Below are 18,801 nucleotides of genomic sequence, written 5' to 3'. Positions count from 1 at the left end.
CCCAGGAGTATAATACATATGTTTAGGCTGCCCCTCTCTGGGCTGTGTCGCTGATGGCTGTAATGCAGTCTATAGTGTCAGTGGCTGTGATACGCTGCAGCTCCTGTACCTGGCACTTTAAAAGCCTTAACATTTCACCCAAGGATTGTTTTCCTCTAGTTACAAATGAGAGGCAATCAGTGCTCATTCCCTCTGCCACTTGTACCAGAATGCTTGGCTGCACGTAATGTATCAAAGCTCTTACAAAATCCTTGAGTACCCTATATAAAATATATAGAAATTGCTCCTGTACAAATAACTTCTATCATGGGAGAATAGTGTATGTTGCAGTGAAGGAGTGTCTGTAGTATCAGGCATACAAGCAATATATTTGTAAAGAATTGGATCTGAAAGGCACTCAGATGTCAGCAGGCCAAATATAGCTCTCCTGCTAATGCAACACAACAATTTGTTCAACCAGATGGCACGGTTTCTATTTGGGGCTTGCAGATTGCTGCCATCTACTGGTTTACCTGTATGTGACCTGAACACCATGAAATGTAAACTGCTAAATTCTCGTATATTCTATGTAAGATCTGTAATTTTTCTGTTTATGAATCTAGACCGTCAGGATCTTGAAGAACCAACTAAAGTGGATAAGCTTCAGGAACCATTACTGGAAGCACTGAAGATTTATATCAGGAAGAGAAGACCCAACAAGCCCCATATGTTTCCAAAGATTTTAATGAAGATCACAGATCTTCGCAGTATCAGTGCAAAAGGTACAGTTCAGTAAGGATGGGGTTTGTGGGGTGCGGCAGCTATGAGGTCACAAAGTACCAGCACATCCCTTTACCCAGGGCCTTCGCTAATTATGGGTGTTGTTGTTTTTTTTTTTAATAAACTATTCTGCTTCTGGTCTGAAATTTATATATACAAAACAGACATTGGGCCAGATTCTCTAAGCTTCAAAAGTGATAAAATAGAGAGTGATAAACAGCCAGCCAATCAGCTCCTGCCTGACATTTTTCAAACACAGTCTGTGACATGGCAGGTAGGAGCTGATTGGTTGGCTGTTTATCACTCTCAATTTTATCACTTTTGAAGCCTAGAGAATCTGGCCCATTATGAGAAGAGTGTGTGTGTGTATATACGTGCACACACTCAGTGGACTTGAAAGTTTAACCCTTCAGAATTCTCTATACTTCTGCTGTAATTCAGTCTAAAACTACCTCAGAAAAATTATCCAATATCACATATCTGTGAGTGGCAAAAGTATGTGAACCTTTATGCTTAACAGATATTTTGAAGGTGAAGTTAGAGTTAGGTATTTTCATACTATGGGATAACAATCAGTAGGCAAGCTTTTTTTTTTAAGAACATGGTCACAACACGTTTTTGGAAGTGTATCATACCACGAACAAAGGAGATTTCTAAATACCACAGACGAGTTGTTAATGGTCATCAGGATGAAAATGGTTACATAACCACCTCTAAAGAGTATGTACTCCAGCAATCAGCAGTCAGACAGATTATGGGCCTTATTCAGATCTGATAGCAGTACAAATTTGTTTGGAAAATGGGCAAAACCATGTGCACTGCAGGTGGGGCAGATGTAACATGTGCAGAGAGAGTTAGATTTGTGTGAGTTATTTTGTTTCTGTGCAGGGTAAATACTGGCTGCATTATTTTTACACTGCAATTTAGATTTCAGTTTCAGCACACCCCACCCAAATTTAACTATCTTTGCACATGTTACATCTGCCCCACCTGCAGTGCACATGGTTTTGCCCATTTTCCAAACAAATTTGTACTGAGCTCAGATCTGAATAAGGCCCTATGTACAAATGGAGGAATTCCAGACCAGGAGTGGTCGACCAAGAAAGATCAATGTGCCTCATAGTTTGCAATGTCACAAAGGAACCCAAGGTAGGTCTCTATTGTGTACATGGCAGAACTGCAAGGAGAAAGCTGCTGCTCTCCAAAAAGAACATTGCTGCCCATCTGCAGTTTTCTAAAGATCACCTGGACAATGTTTTGTGAACAGATGAGACCAAAATTTAGCTTTTTGGTTTAAATGAGAAGCATTGTTTGGATAAAAGAGAACAATGCATTCCAGCATAAAAAACTCATACCATCTGTGAAACACGTGTGGTATCATGGTTTGGACCTGTTTTACTGCATCTGGCCCATGGTGACTTGTCACTATTGATGGGACAATGAATTCTGAATACCAGATATACCGTAAAATGTCAGGACATCAGCCCATAAGCGGCATCTCAAGATAAAAAATTAGGAATGTTTATGCTTGGAAAGAGGCATTTAAGAGGAGACTTGCTTATTGTGTACAAATATATCAGGGGGCAATATAATAAACTATCAGGCCTCCTCTTTGCTTTGAGGTCAGAGGCTAGGATGCGTGGGCATGTGTTTAGACTAGAGGAGATTCAATACCCTTAGAAGGAAAGGATTGTTACAGTTATCTTAAATTAAACAACTTACAGGATCCAAAACAGCATGGTTTTACTGCAGGGAGATCATGCCAAACAAGTCTCATTGACTTTTTTGACTCCGTGACCAAAATACTAGATGAAGGGGGGGCTGTAGATGTGGCATATCTAGACTTTAGTAAGGCATTTGACACTGTCCCACATCACAGGCTGCTAAATAAACTTGAAAGTGTGGGATTGGATTATAAAACAATTAAATGGATAAGAACCTGGTTGCAGGATAGGAAACAGACAGTTGTCGTAAATGGAGTGCATTCTATGGAGGGACATGTTACCAGTGGAGTACCCCAGGGATCTGTACTTGGACCAGTGCTCTTTAATATCTTTGTTAGTGACATTGCAAATGGTATTGAAGGGAAAGTATGCCTTTTTGCAGATGATACAAAGATATGCAACATAGTAGACACACCAGGAGGGGTAAATCAAATGACTGATGATCTAAGTAAACTTGAGAATTGGTCAAGAGAATGGCAACTACAGTTTAATGCTAAAAAATGCAAAATTATGCACTTGGGACTCAAAAACCCAAAGGCTCAATATAGTATCAAGGGTACTATAATGGAAACTACTGGGGAGGAAAGAGATCTAGGAGTCACTATTTCAAGTGACTTAAAGGCAGGGAGGCAATGTATCAAAGCAATGAGGAAGGCTAGTCAGATGCTTGGTTGCATAGGGAGAGGAATCAGTAGCAGAAAAAAAGACGTAATAATTCCACTTTATAGGTCATTGGTACGACCTCATCTGGAATACTGTGTCCAGTTCTGGAGGCCATATCTTCAGAAGGATATAAATACATTGGAGAGTGTACAAAGAAGGGCAACTAAAATGGTTCATGGCCTACATCACAAAACTTACCTGGATAGACTAAAAGATCTTAACATATATAGTTTGGAGCAGAGAAGGGAAAGGGGGGACATGATAGAAATCTTCAAATATATCAAGGGTTTTAACATAGTACAGGTGGGAAATTTTCTTCAAAGGAAAACAAGTAATAAAACACGAGGACATGCACTGAAACTGGAGGGAGGTAGGTTCAGGGGAAATGTTAGAAAGAATTACTTAACAGAAAGGGTAGTGGATAAGTGGAATAGCCTCCCATCAGAGGTGGTAGAGGCTAAGACAGTAGAACAATTTAAACATGCTTGGGATAGGCATATGAATATCCTTACAAAGAAATAAGGATTAAAAAGGGTTGAGTTTACCTGAAGGGTAAAAAAGGGGCAGACTAGATGGGCCAAATGGTTCTTATCTGCCGTCAAATTCTATGTTTCTATGGGCCTTATTTTGGTTCATTCTTTCTGACAAAATCCTTCTTAGATGGACAAAACCATGTGCACTGCAGGGGGGCAGATGTAACATGTGCAGAGAGAATTAGATTTGGGTGAGTTATTTTGTTTCTGTGCAGGGAAAAAACTGACTGCTTTATTTTTACACTGCAATATAGATCTCACTTTGAAGGAAACCCCACCCAAATCTAATTCTCTCTGCACAAGTAACACCTGCGCCCCTGCAGTGCACATGGTTTTGCCCATCTAAGAAGGATTTTGTCAGAAAGAATGAACCAAAATAAGGCCCTATGTTTCTAAGGAAAGGATTGTTACAGTTAGGGCAGTATGGGTATGGAACCCCCTTCCAGAATAGGTGGTGTTTGCAGACACTATAAATACATTTAAAACAAGGTTGGACAAACATTGGAAAAAACATTCAGGGGTCAACCCATATTCACAATCTAGCCCAAGGTTGAAACAAAGGAAATAAATTCAAATAAGAATATCACATACACTATACACCCTAATAGGGCCTGTAAAAAAAAGGGTTAAACTTGATGGACGTTTGTCTTTTTTCAACCTCAACTACTACTTTGTAACTACAGTATGGGGGAAATTTACCAAAATGGATTCGTAAAAAATAGGTGAATTCGTAGGCAGAAATACACCTATTTTTTACACATTTGTGTTTTCGGGATTTACAATCCCGAAAATACAACAATTCGTATTCCTAAAGATGGCACATTCATATTTGTATTTACAAATACGAATGTCTACACCATCGATAGAATACGACAGGAATCACCATTCAAAAGAATTGTGGTTCCTGATGTACTAAGCAGCCGTATTATAAATACGGCTGCTAATTGGTGTAAAACAGGCACGCAAATACGACAGGAAAAAACACCTTGCTTTCCCTGTCGTATTTGCTTTCAGATCCGTGCAGGCTTCAGTGTAAAAAAAAATAGAAAAAATAAATAAATAAAAAACCAGCGTGGGGTCCCCCTACAGCTGTAACCAGCACCAGGCTGACAGAGCCAGGGCCGGTAATTAAAAATCAGGGAACCCGACAAATAGGGGTTCCCCGATTTTTAACAACCAGCCCCAGGTCCGGGGCTGGTTCCCAAAATACGGGGGACAAAATGACTAGGGGTCCCCCGTATTTTAAGAACCAGCCCCAGGCCAAACCAGCCAGCAGGGTAATGCCACAGCCGGGGGGAGACTTTTCATACAAGTCCCCCCGGCCAAAGCATTCAGCCCTACCGACCAGTCAGCCTGGCCAGGGGCCCTGGGGGAGTGGGGACCCCCCCCAATAAAGGGGTCCCCCCCCTCCAGGACTTACCTGACCAGGCTGAAGCCTGGTGCTGTCCCCGGTGGCCCTGTGCGGTGGCCACCGGGCTGATCTTGGTGTAAAAAATAGAACAATAAACTATTGTTTTAAACTGTGGAACTATGAGTCCCAGCAAGCCTCCCCTGCAAGCTGGGACTTGGTGAACCACAAGTCCCAGCCTGCGGGGCATTAAAGGGCCCGCTGGGTCTTGTAGTTCCACAGTAAAAAGTGGGGCTGGTTGTCATATATGACTGCTTTGTAATTTCCCCTCCGGAACACGACTTTGCATACGACTGAAACAGTCGTATGCAGTCGTAGGGAAAATACTAATACGAAAAATTAGGTTTTTCATATTAGTAAATTTCCCCCTATGTGTCATGCAGTAAGACATCTACCCAAAGCACACAAGACATTCGACCAATGAATGGTTGAAGAATAAAAAATGTTTTGGAAGGGCCAAGTCAAAAGCAGCCCATACACGCTGCGATCCCGGCGGGTCCGATGTGTGCTTTGAGGTGCACGCTCCCGCGGCACCTCATCGCACAGTACAAAAAGTATGTGCTTGCACATAGTTTTCATCACATTGCATCGCATTGCATGCACAACGCATGCACAACGCATGCACAGGCAATGCAATGCGATTTGATGCGTGCTAGTTAAGCACGGAACACACGCCCATAGCTTTGTATGGAGAAATGGAGTCAAATTCCTCCAAGCTGATGTTCAGTACTAATGAACAATTACTGGAAATGTTTAAATGCAGTTATTGCTGCGATAGGGGGTCATCCTGTACCAGATAGTGAAAGCAAAGGCTCACATACTTTTGTCACTCACAGATATGATATAGAAGATCATTTTCCTCAATAACATTTTTTTGCATGTTTAAGTTTGTTTTGTTGTCAATTGTTTGATTTGGTTCTCTTTGCGTGAAAAGGTAGTTATAGACCACATTTCAACAGAAATATAGAATATTCTGAAGGGTTAGCAACCTTTCAAGCACCATTGTATATACATATATGCCTGTTTGCTGCGCCTTCTAAGTAAACAAACTACATTAGAGCTGCTCTTCTGCCCTGTTAGTGGGATAGAAACATGAAATCGGGTAAGGGAAGGATATTGAAAACGCGCTCAAGAAGTTTCTGTTGATCTTTTTGTGTTCAACTATTGTAAGTCACACTGGAACAATTGGGAATCTAGGTTTGCTACCTTGTGATTGGCTCTATGTTTGAGCATGTGTGAGAGAGAAAGAGATCTAGTTTGCCTCGCTGCCAACAGATGGGAGTGTTTCGGAGACACACAATTGGACACTAGACGCACGCATACACACACACACACACACACACACACATATATATATATATATATATATATATATATATATATATATATATATATATATATATATATATATATAACCTGCCCTGTGCAAATCTTGCTATTGAATTGCAAAAATAATGCTATGCAGGATTTTTTCGCACATCCATAAGCAATTCACATACCATAATATGATTTTCCTCTGTGTAAATGCGAGTTAAGCTGGCCATACATCTACAGATTTATTGTCCGATCTGGCTGGTTGGAACAAAAACCTGGTAATGGATGAAAGCAAATGACAGTTGACCATTTCATTTGAAATGCTGGAAAACTGCCAAAACCGGTCATTCAGATATTACCAGGTTTTTGTTCCAACCAGCCAGATCTGACAATCGATCTGTAGATGTATGGCCAGCTTAAGTCTGACCCTTCCAAACTTTGCAACTTAACTCCTTCATTGGCAGTAAAGGCAGATGCATTAAGCCTGGCGAAGAGATAAAATGGAAGGAGATAATGCACCGGCCAATCAGCCGTTTGAAATTAGTTGGGAGTTGATTGGCTGGTGCATTATCTCCTTCCACTGTATCTCTTCACCAGGCTTCATCTGCCCCATTATGCATTACAGTTAAGCCCGTCCCGGCCAATAGGAGTCCGGGAAGTGTGTAATGAATTATGCTCCTTCCTGGGCATATGATCATTTTATATGTAGGTTGAAACACAATCATTAACTAACCCAGAAACAGCTGTGAAGGAGGCTTAACTGGATGAGAAACAGCCTCCCAAAGGTGACAGGTCATATACCATAGCAAAACAGAGGACAGGAACAATCCACACAAACTGGTGTTTCAAGATGTGCTGTTCAATCTATTTTGAAGAAGCACAAAGAAACAGGAAAATGTTGTGGACAATAGATGCATTGGTCAGCCTAGGGAACTTGGTGCATCAGATGAAAGACAAATTATGCTAACTTCCATTTGAAATGGAAAGATGCCAAGCAGTGTCTTTAGCTCAGAACTGGCAGAAACCAGTGGGACCCAGGTACACCCAACTATCATTTGGAGAAGTCTGGCCAGAAGTGGTCTTCATGTTAGAATTACAGTAAATGGAGTTGGTTAAGATTAATGGTGCCCTTAGTGCTGAGAAATACAGACAGGTAACATACATACAGCTAATGTCATTAAGAACTATCTTCAGTTTAAAGAACAAGTAGTTCTGGAAGTGATATGACCCCACAGAACCCTGATCTCAACATCTTGCAGTCTGTCTGGAATTACAGTACATGGAGACAAGATTTGAGCAAGCCTACAGCCACACAAGGCCAGTTGTTCGTTCACCAAGATGTTTGAACAACCTTCCTGCAGTTTCTTCTAACACTGTGGGTGAAATTCAGTAGGATGAGAGATCCAGAAAGAGAAATTTGGGAAAAAATCTCCAGTTTTCTTTAAAGCGGCGATCATTTACACTTCAAAAATCAAACTGGTTTTGCAGTGTAAATGATTGCTGCTTTAAAAAAAAACTGGAGGTCTTACCAAACCTCTCACTTTCTGATTCTCTCACCTATTACATTACCCCTATATGTCAGTATACCTAGAAAAACTGATGGGCGGTCACACCAAATATTGTTTTGATTTAGATTCCACTTCTGTTCATTAATTTTGTATTAAAATACAAACTTTTTGAAAGTATTTTTCCACACCTGGCAATTTTGTGCAATACACACTCACAATATCCATTATTCCTAATCAACTGTCCTGATGATGGGGTGTTCGTGTTCCCTGAAAAGTTGCTCAAAGTTCCAGTAAGTTTCACCTTGCTTGATGGTTCGAGTTCTGCCTTTTTCACTTTCCTGCATTTGTGGAATGCTATCCCAGAGGAGGGCTCCCAGTCATGGTATCTGGGTGTTTAATTCGTGGAGTGCCAAATCTGTTGGTTATATATTTTTTGTATGTATGTGTGTGTGTGCGCAGCTATCACTGGGAAAATCCAAACCGTGAAAAAATAAAAAATGTAACCTAAACCATTTTATTCAGCTGTAATGGTGTATTCCTTCTCTTACCTAAATGTGCATATCTACGCTCCATAATAATTTCAGCCGACAAAATCTAAACGATCATTTAGGCTTTGTAAGGATCAGCAGCTCCCCATCACGTTGAATTTTTGTATGTATACCCTTAGACGCTTCCATGTGACTTGATGCACAGTCCAGATGTAGAGGAGTATTCAAGCATGGTTTCAGACTGTCGGAACTTTCTGACAGTCAGAATCCTGGCCCGTTTTCACCCAGCTTAACAAGACTTGACGGGCAGCATTCAATGTTCCGCCTGTCGAGTGACGAAAAGTGGGTGTCGGCCATGGATTGTCGTCAAAACAGATCTGACTTGTTTTAAAGTCAGATCTGCTTTGTCAAAATCTGCCTTCAATGCGGTCGGAAACGGCAGCAATGAACAGGTGGTGGGCACTATTTCCCCTGTCGTAAATAGCACCCGGGATTGAATAACGCCTGTAGCCCAATTTATTATAAACAATTTAGTCACATGAAAGTCTGCTCTTTGCAAATGACCACACACAAAATATATTCAAAAATGAATGAACATTGGAGGTCAAGCAAAACTATAACAATTAAAATATCTTTGTCTACTTGTATAGGTGCAGAACGTGTGATCACATTGAAGCTGGAAATACCTGGATCAATGCCACCACTCATTCAGGAAATGCTGGAGAACTCAGAGGGGCATGAGGCAACAGCATCCAGTCCCAGCGAGAAGGCGGCAGAGCACAGTCACAGCATCTCAACCAGCTCAGACGAGGAGCAGGTCAGCACATGTGCAAAGGTGCAATAATGGCCGAGGAGACACTTCAGACATTCCCCAAGACAGTATGCACACAGGGATGACAAGCAAGGCGCATCTTTTCCCCATTGCTGGATTTGCAGACCCAAAACTTGTTTAAATTCCCCAGCAAGAAAAGACCAAGTTGGTTTCCTTTATATAAACCTATATACTTTTGCTGTTTACATTCTTCTCTTCGCTGGACTCTTACAAATAGAAGGAAAAAAAAACACTAATGCAGCCATTTTACAGAACAAGAAATAAAGCTAAATCTATTTTCTCCTCTGATCATCAGATTGCATGATCTTTGAAGACTGCTATGACTATGTACATAACCTATTTACTGTTCTCTCTGCTGGATGTTTGGTGCTTTCCTTTGGTCTTGCATACATGAAACTATCAAGACAAGGTAACAGAATGGACTGTTGTACATGTCCGCGTGTGGAACGTAGACGGTCACATAGGTCATACCATGCCCTCAACTGCATTGCGTTTAAGCTCTTCTGTCCTGTGTGAGGAAACTGCAGAAGAACATTCACTACATTATCTGAAGCCAGTTTTGTATCTGAGTAACTCTGTTTGGTTAGAAGACATTTCATTGTAGAGTTGTCAATGTCACTTTAACAAGGTGGATCAAACAGATGTGATTGTTTTGGTGGATGATATTACAGGTGCATTACTACAGTAAGTGTAGCCTCAAAGGCACTTTCCAGTGTTAAAATGTTTTTTTTTTGTCTGTTTTTCATTTTCTGTTTACTTGTTCACAAGCCATTAGCAAAATGTTTGTGAGGGGTACACTACTTAGGAGTGGGTATTGCATAAAGGTTCCCCCAATTTCCCTTAACACATCTCCTGCACAATTGCTCAGCCCACCAACCACCTCTTAAAAGTTTGCCATAACAATTCTGGCTGAAAAGCCGTTTAGGCAAAAGCATGGCGAGAGCGGCAGCCCTGCCCTAGGTAAGGCAGGTGCCGGTTCCCTGGAGCTGTCCTCTGATAGGCCTGCGCTGCTTAGCAAGAGGTAACTAACACTACAATCTGAGGTTACCGGCACAAAGTGGTAAAGTCAACGCCTCAGCCCCACACACCTAACACTCAAAGCCCACCCATTTTTTTTTGTTTTAATCTGTTTGGATCACAGTGACGGTGATACCACAGTAGACATTAACACATAAAAAGTGTTCCTAGGTCTCATTTAAAGCACTAGTAGAAATTTTGGGGGATATTTTAGCAAGTCTTTGATGTATTCTTCACTGGCTCGGTTTGTACATTGAGATTGTTTAACAATGCTTTCTATGTTCATATACTGTTTACCTTTTTTTCCATGGAGTCTCCTGGCAAAGAATAAAATATATTTATTTTAAAACAAAGTATTCTTTGATTAGTTTGATAGAAAAAGAAGACAAAAAAAAATATGCTTTACTTTTTTTTTTAATGTTTTGTCTTCATTTTAAAAAGCAGGGTTGCTGTGTTTTGTATATATCCCTCCCCCCACCCCACCCCCTCTGTATTTGATCAGGACAGTTAAAATGTGTGCTTGGGCACTGCTGTCTAAAACATTTCTACAAGGCAAATTAGAACAGAGTACATGACAATTCATGAGTAAAAAAGAGCAGAAATCTGTATGTGTAACAACAAATGTTAAAATGCCTACACGATAATAAAAAACATCAATTACGTCATCACATAAAATAAGACAATGTACAAAAGTCTGCAACAGGAGGGACAAAAGGACTACACAAGATACTTTGTTGGAAAACATTTTGTGCTCTTCGGGCACATAACTAATACATAACAAAATCATCTTCTTCTTCATCGGACTCTGCAAAATATTTTACTTCTTTCCTGGCCCGGCCAGGCCTCTGTCGCGTCACGCTTTCAGAACGGGCTTCTGATGGGAAGATGTCCCCGTCTGAATCATTGTCCATTATTGATTTTTTGGACTTCTGCAACAAAGAAGAAAATGAAAGTTGTAATAAAGGTTCATGCACACAAGCACCATTTTGTTACAGTTACTCGTAGAGGGACTGTGCTCTGGCCACTTTCCATCAGGTAATCTGTATTTGTTAGCAGTTACCTGATGGGAGTACAAACGAGAACTACACATTACTGCATTCATGTCAATGATTAGGCTTACCAGATACTGCAATCTCAATGGATTATAATGTAGTATAATTAGGTCATGTGTGCCTTGCACTAACTGCACGTTACGTTTCCTTGTGCAACGGCGCATATTGCAGTGCATTACACATAAATGTTAGCCATCAGATAAAACCACACTTATGCTGGGAATACACATTACAATTATCTGGCCGATCCACCCAATATCATCAGATCGGCCAGTTAATTGCAGCATTTATATTGTCAACCGATCCAGGAATATCAGTTAGTCAATTATGCGGCATCGCTCAGCATGTTCCTCCTATTCAATATTTTGAAAGTGTCAGCCGCATTGGGCAGTGTATGCCCTACCTCGGCCTTCCAACAGACATTTCCCTTTATCAATGACATGGGAATAAGGAAAGGGCTCCACCTTGTTTATGGAGTGCTGACATCACAGCAAATTCACTGAGATCTCAGTGTCAGGTAACATGTCTGACAGGCATTTATCTGCTTGTGTATGACTGGCATTAGATATACGCCAGCAAAACCGTATTCTCACATCCACTTTGTCTACTGTTTTTTTGTGACTAACCCATTTCTGCCTATCTACTGGAGCAGAATGCTCACACCTCAAGTAAGAACAAGCAGGCTGGGGAAGATCATGGTTAATAACAGGATTTGGGTACTTACCTTCTCTCTGGAGTGATACTAACAATGGGTATAGATTATACTTGCCTACCTGTCCTTCTCCTGGACTTCCCTGGTAATGTATGATTGCCAGCACCTGTGGGGAGCTAGGTAAAGGCATCTCACCACAGGTGATGGCAATTATGCATTACCAGGGAAGTCCAGGAGCAGAGCATTTTCTCCCTCATGGAGAGGGTCAGGTAGGCAAGTATGGTATAGATATCTAGTCATTGGGAGCTGGCACTTTAAGAATTTTACTCAAAAAGGAACACCACCAGGAGGGTGAACTACACAGCCAAATTGCGATGCTGAAGCTGCAAAAGGTGTCAAAACTGTAAAAATGCAAAAAGGTATTGTGGCTTGACCACGCAACCTCTCTACACAGTTCTTCCATAGGAGACCTCACGAGCAGCCACCCATATGGGTCCCACTGAGCAAGAGGAGTAAGCTTTCACCACCAGAGGAACCCTGGATGTGGCCAGGTAAGCTTGTTTGAATGTAAGGGGGAATCTAAATGCACCTTTCCCAACTGCCTAATTTCTTCCTTCAAAATGGTTTCAATCAGCCAGTAATAACAAATAGGAAAGTGAAAAAAAGGAAAGAAGGATGAATCCAAGGCACTTGGTTAGATGTAGGTGATTGAAATATCTCCTCAATATTAAAGGGATTTTAAAAACATTTGGTGTTTTGTCTACTGTAGATATACAAGTCAGACTAATCCTTATCTGCCGCAGCCGTGGTCCCGGCTTCCAATCAGATAGCAGGCTCGTCTCTTGATATATTACTTGGTGGGCAAGCGTGAATGCATCTCCATATCTGGATATGGCTTTGTAGCAGGGTAGATATGATACAAATGATGTAGGTGTCAACATCCACCTGCTGCCAGCCAACGTGTTTCAATCCCCTTAGGGATCTTTGTCAAGGCGCAGGTGGAGGTGGTCACCTTTTACAGCTCTAGGTATTCGCCATACATATTTCAGGTAAGCTTGTCTAATCGTAAAACAAATCCAATGCACTAGCGTCTGCTTGGAAGTCAGCCGAACAAACAGCGAATCGGACTTCCGCATAAAAGCAGTTCTGTCCAAAAATGTAAACGCCAGTACCACGCCACAATAGGCTGATTAATGTGGAAGCTGGAATGACTGGCAACTGCACTCTTAGAAAAGAAACAGAAAAGGCAGAAACTTGGACCTTAATGAGCCAAGACACAAACCAGCAGTTAAACTTTACTGGACTTGAATCACACCGTGTTGCAGAAGATGATGAGCATGTTGGAGAGCCAAAAAGTTCTTTCAACTTAAGATATTTAATTGCGAGAGCCGGGTGGCTTTCCGGGAGGGTTGCCCCTCTTTCCGGGACCCTCCTGGCCATTCCGGAAAGGTAAGCAACCCTGGTGTAGCTTGCAGTGTCAACCCTTAAGAACTTACAGCGCCATCCCCATCAACGTTCGCTGCCTACACCATCAGCCTGTAACATGCGCTGCTGAAGAAAATTATTGTCAGCATCTTCGTATCGCCAGGGCCACTGGGAGCCAGAAGGTAGTCTAGTAAGCTATATCCGCTTTGTAAAGCCAGCGCTACAGGCCGATGAGGGAACCTAATGACCGGCTTAATGTCTGGCCTCCCGTTAGTTAGGCGCTATACTCAAGAGCTGTCTGTGCTGGTCAAACAAGGGGACCACGCTACATGCATCACTGTCTGAGTACCCGAAAACGGTGGTCTCATCTCCACAGACCCCTGTGCAAACTGCAGTGGTGGAGGAGCCTCTGCGGCAGCTCCCATAATGTGAAGAGGCAGTGCAGCAACTGATAGATCCGAGGGCACTAATCTAATACCGCCCATACACGCTGCGATTCCCGGCGGTGCGATGTGTGCTTTGAGGTGCACGCTCCTGCGGCATCTCATCGCACAGTACAAAAAGTATGTGCTGCACATACTTTTTGTTCTTGCTTTTCATCACATCACATTGCATGCACAAGGCATGCAATGCGATGTGATGGATGCTATTTAACCCCTTCCTGACAGAGCCAGTTTTTGCGTTCCTGACAGAGCCCTTTTTTTCAAATCTGACATGTCTCACTTAAGTGGGGATAACTTTTTTTTGCTTTTACTTATCCCAGTGGTTTTGAGATTGTTTTTTCGTGACACATTGTACTTCAAATTAGTGGTAAATTTGGGTCGATACAGTCTGTGTTTTTTTGTGAAAAATACCAAAATATCGTGAAAAAATGGAAAATTTAGCGATTTGCAAAATGTTAAATTTTCTGCTTGTGAGACAAATAATCTTACCACTCAAAATAGTGAATAACTAACATAGACCATATGTCTACTTTATGTTGACATCATTATTTCAACTTCCTTTTAATTTTTTGGGACACTAGGAGGCTTACAATATGAATAGCAAATTCTCAAATTTTCAAGAAAATTTCAAACACTGATTTTTTTAGGGACCAGTTCAGTTCTGATGTGACTTTGAGGGACTTGTATGTGAGACACCCCCATAAATGATGCCATTTCAAAAACTGCACCCCTCACAGTATTCAAAACAGCATTTTGGAAGTTTGTTAACCCTTTAGGTGTTTCACAGGAATTAAAACAAAGTGTAGGTGAAATTTCAAAATTTCTTTTTTTTTTGCAGATTTGCAATTTTAATACATTTTTATAAGGAACACAGTACATTTTACTAGAGAAATGTGACTAAAAATTGATTCCCCCAATTCTTTTGTTTTCATAAATATCCTATATGTGGCCCTAGTGTGCACGGTGACCAAACCACAGGCTTCATAATAGAAGGAGCACCTACTTGATTTTGGAGCCTCCTTTTTATGAGATTATTTTTTAGGCACCATGTAGGTTTCAAGGCACCATAAGATGCTAAAAGTTAGGAACCCCCCCACAAGTGACCCCATTTTGCAAACTACACCCCTCAGGGAATTCATCTAGGGGTATAGTGTACATTTCAAACCCCCAGGGGTTTCACCAATTGTGGTACAACTGGGCAGTGAAAATGAAAAATTATTTTTTTTACACAAAAATGCAGTTCTGGCTCCAAATTTGTCATTTTCAGAAGGTATGAAGGAGACAAAGCACCCCAAAATCTGTGCCCCAATTTCTCCCGAGTACGGCAATGCCTCACATGTGACCAAAAAATACCAGTTGGGTGCATGGCAGGACTCAGAAGGGAAGGAGTGATTTTTGGATTTTGCAGCTCAGATTCTGGTGGAATTTTGGTGGGTGCTATGTCGCATTAGCAAGACCCCCCAAGCACCAATACAGTGGAACCCCCCCACAAGTGACCCCATTTTGCAAACTACACCCCTCAGGGAATTCATCTAGGGGTATAGTGTACATTTCAAACCCCCAGGGGTTTCACCAATTTTGATACAAGTGGGCAGTGAAAATGAAAAATTACATTTTTTTACACAAAAATGCAGTTCTGGCTCAAAATTTTTCATTTTCAGAAGGTATGAAGGAGAAAAAGCACCCCAAAATCTGTGCCCCAATTTCTCCCGAGTACGGCAATGCCTCACATGTGACCAAAAAATACCAGTTGGGTGCATGGCAGGACTCAGAAGGGAAGGAGTGATTTTTGGATTTTGCAGCACAGATTCTGGTGGAATGAATGGTGGGTGCTATGTTGCACCAATACAGTGGAACCCCCCCACAAGTCACCCCATTTTGCAAAGTACACCCCTCAGGGAATTCATCTAGGGGTATAGTGTACATTTCAAACCCCCAGGGGTTTCACCAATTTTGATACAAGTGGGCAGTGAAAATGAAAAATTACATTTTTTTACACAAAAATGCAGTTCTGGCTCAAAATTTTTCATTTTCAGAAGGTATGAAGGAGAAAAAGCACCCCAAAATATGTGCCCCAATTTCTCCCGAGTACGGAAATGCCTCACATGTGACCAAAAAATACCAGTTGGGTGCATGGCAGGACTCAGAACGGAAGGAGTGATTTTTGGATTTTGCGGCTCAGATTCTGGTGGAATTTTGGTGGGTGCTATGTCGCATTAGCAAGACCCCCCAAGCACCAATACAGTGGAACCCCCCCACAAGTCACCCCATTTTGAAAACTACACCCCTCAGGGAATTCATCTAGGGGTATAGTGTACATTTCAAACCCCCAGGGGTTTCACCAATTTTGATACAAGTGGGCAGTGAAAATGAAAAATTACATTTTTTACACAAAAATGCAGTTCTGGCTCGAAATTTTTCATTTTCAGAAGGTATGAAGGAGAAAAAGCACCCCAAAATCTGTGCCCCAATTTCTCCCGAGTACGGCAATGCCTCACATGTGACCAAAAAATACCAGTTGGGTGCATGGCAGGACTCAGAACGGAAGGAGTGATTTTTGGATTTTGCAGCTCAGATTCTGGTGGAATTTTGGTGGGTGCTATGTCGCATTAGCAAGACCCCCCAAGCACCAATACAGTGGAACCCCCCCACAAGTCACCCCATTTTGAAAACTACACCCCTCAGGGAATTCATCTAGGGGTATAGTGTACATTTCAAACCCCCAGGGGTTTCACCAATTTTGATACAAGTGGGCAGTGAAAATGAAAAATTACATTTTTTTACACAAAAATGCAGTTCTGGCTCAAAATTTTTCATTTTCAGAAGGTATGAAGGAGAAAAAGCACCCCAAAATCTGTGCCCCAATTTCTCCCGAGTACGGCAATGCCTCACATGTGACCAAAAAATACCAGTTGGGTGCATGGCAGGACTCAGAACGGAAGGAGTGATTTTTGGATTTTGCAGCACAGATTTTGGTGGAATGAATGGTGGGTGCTATGTTGCACCAATACAGTGGAACCCCCCCACAAGTCACCCCATTTTGCAAAGTACACCCCTCAGGGAATTCATCTAGGGGTATAGTGTACATTTCAAACCCCCAGGGGTTTCACCAATTTTGATACAAGTGGGCAGTGAAAATGAAAAATTACATTTTTTTACACAAAAATGCAGTTCTGGCTCAAAATTTTTCATTTTCAGAAGGTATGAAGGAGACAAAGCACCCCAAAATCTGTGCCCCAATTTCTCCCGAGTACGGCAATGCCTCACATGTGACCAAAAAATACCAGTTGGGTGCATGGCAGGACTCAGAAGGGAAGGAGTGATTTTTGGATTTTGCAGCTCAGATTCTGGTGGAATTTTGGTGGGTGCTATGTTGCATTAGCAAGACCCCCCAAGCACCAATACAGTGGAACCCCCCCACAAGTGACCCCATTTTGCAAACTACACCCCTCAGGGAATTCATCTAGGGGTATAGTGTACATTTCAAACCCCCAGGGGTTTCACCAATTTTGATACAAGTGGGCAGTGAACATGAAAAATTACATTTTTTACACAAAAATGCAGTTCTGGCTCAAAATTTTTCATTTTCAGAAGGTATGAAGGAGAAAAAGCACCCCAAAATCTGTGCCCCAATTTCTCCCGAGTACGGCAATGCCTCACATGTGACCAAAAAATACCAGTTGGGTGCATGGCAGGACTCAAAAGGGAAGGAGTGATTTTTGGATTTTGCAGCTCAGATTCTGGTGGAATTTTGGTGGGTGCTATGTCGCATTAGCAAGACCCCCCAAGCACCAATACAGTGGAACCCCCCCACAAGTGACCCCATTTTGCAAACTACACCCCTCAGGGAATTCATCTAGGGGTATAGTGTACATTTAAAACCCCCAGGGGTTTCACCAATTTTGATACAAGTGGGCAGTGAAAAAGAAAAATTACATTTTTTACACAAAAATGCAGTTCTGGCTCAAAATTTTTCATTTTCAGAAGGTATGAAGGAGAAAAAGCACCCCAAAATCTGTGCCCCAATTTCTCCCGAGTACGGCAATGCCTCACATGTGACCAAAAAATACCAGTTGGGTGCATGGCAGGACTCAGAAGGGAAGGAGTGATTTTTGGATTTTGCAGCACAGATTCTGGTGGAATGAATGGTGGGTGCTATGTTGCACCAATACAGTGGAACCCCCCCACAAGTCACCCCATTTTGCAAACTACACCCCTCAGGGAATTCATCTAGGGGTATAGTGTACATTTCAAACCCCCAGGGGTTTCACCAATTTTGATACAAGTGGGCAGTGAAAATGAAAAATTACATTTTTTTACACAAAAATGCAGTTCTGGCTCAAAATTTTTCATTTTCAGAAGGAATGAAGGAGACAAAGCACCCCAAAATCTGTGCCCCAATTTCTCCCGAGTACGGCAATGCCTCATGTGTGACCAAAAAGTGGCAGGACTCAGAAGGGAAGGAGTGATATTTGGATTTTGCAGCACAAATTCTGGTGGAATGATGGTGGGTGCTATGTCGCATTAGCAAGACCCCCAAAGCACCAATACAGTGGAACCCCCCCACAAGTGACCCCATTTTGCAAACTACACCCCTCAGGGAATTCATCTAGGGGTATAGTGTACATTTCAAACCCCCAGGGGTTTCACCAATTTTGATACAAGTGGGCAGTGAACATGAAAAATTACATTTTTTTACACAAAAATGCAGTTCTGGCTCAAAATTTTTCATTTTCACAAGGAATGAAGGAGACAAAGCACCCCAAAATCTGTGCCCCAATTTCTCCCGAGTACGGCAATGCCTCACATGTGACCAAAAAATACCAGTTGGGTGCATGGCAGGACTCAGAAGGGAAGGAGTGATTTTTGGATTTTGCGGCTCAGATTCTGGTGGAATGAATGGTGGGTGCTATGTGGCATTAGCAAGACCCCCGAAGCACGGTGAAATTATGAACCTAATATTCCATAGATGTGTGGTATATT

The 18,801-nt window shown here is 41.8% G+C and overlaps 2 protein-coding genes across 12 annotated transcripts in view; one reads left to right on the top strand and one right to left on the bottom strand.

The window, feature by feature from the left end:
- Window positions 1-10,597, top strand: part of RARB (retinoic acid receptor beta) — a 750,738-nt gene extending 740,141 nt beyond the window's left edge. For 4 of the 11 annotated variants that reach the window (XM_083188722.1, XM_083188726.1, XM_083188720.1 and 1 more), the window contains 2 exons: window positions 603-761; window positions 9,048-10,596. In XM_083188722.1, the coding sequence (XP_083044848.1) occupies window positions 603-761; window positions 9,048-9,241 (353 nt within the window). In that variant the 3' untranslated portion in view covers window positions 9,242-10,596. Of the gene's footprint in view, window positions 1-602; window positions 762-9,047 lie in introns of all 11 variants that reach the window. The other 7 variants (XM_083188727.1, XM_083188730.1, XM_083188728.1 and 4 more) reach the window with 3 other exon arrangements.
- A 235-nt stretch (window positions 10,598-10,832) lies between these two features.
- Window positions 10,833-18,801, bottom strand: part of TOP2B (DNA topoisomerase II beta) — an 81,246-nt gene continuing 73,277 nt past the window's right edge. The window contains exon 40 of the mRNA XM_083188717.1: window positions 10,833-11,175. Coding sequence (XP_083044843.1) covers window positions 11,014-11,175 — 162 coding nt within the window. The 3' untranslated portion in view covers window positions 10,833-11,013. The remainder of the gene's footprint in view (window positions 11,176-18,801) is intronic.

This window comes from Crinia signifera, chromosome 5 (assembly GCF_055691185.1).
Source record: "Crinia signifera chromosome 5, ASM5569118v1, whole genome shotgun sequence".
NCBI classification, from domain to species: domain Eukaryota; kingdom Metazoa; phylum Chordata; class Amphibia; order Anura; family Myobatrachidae; genus Crinia; species Crinia signifera.
This window is presented reverse-complemented; position numbering and strand designations above follow the sequence as displayed.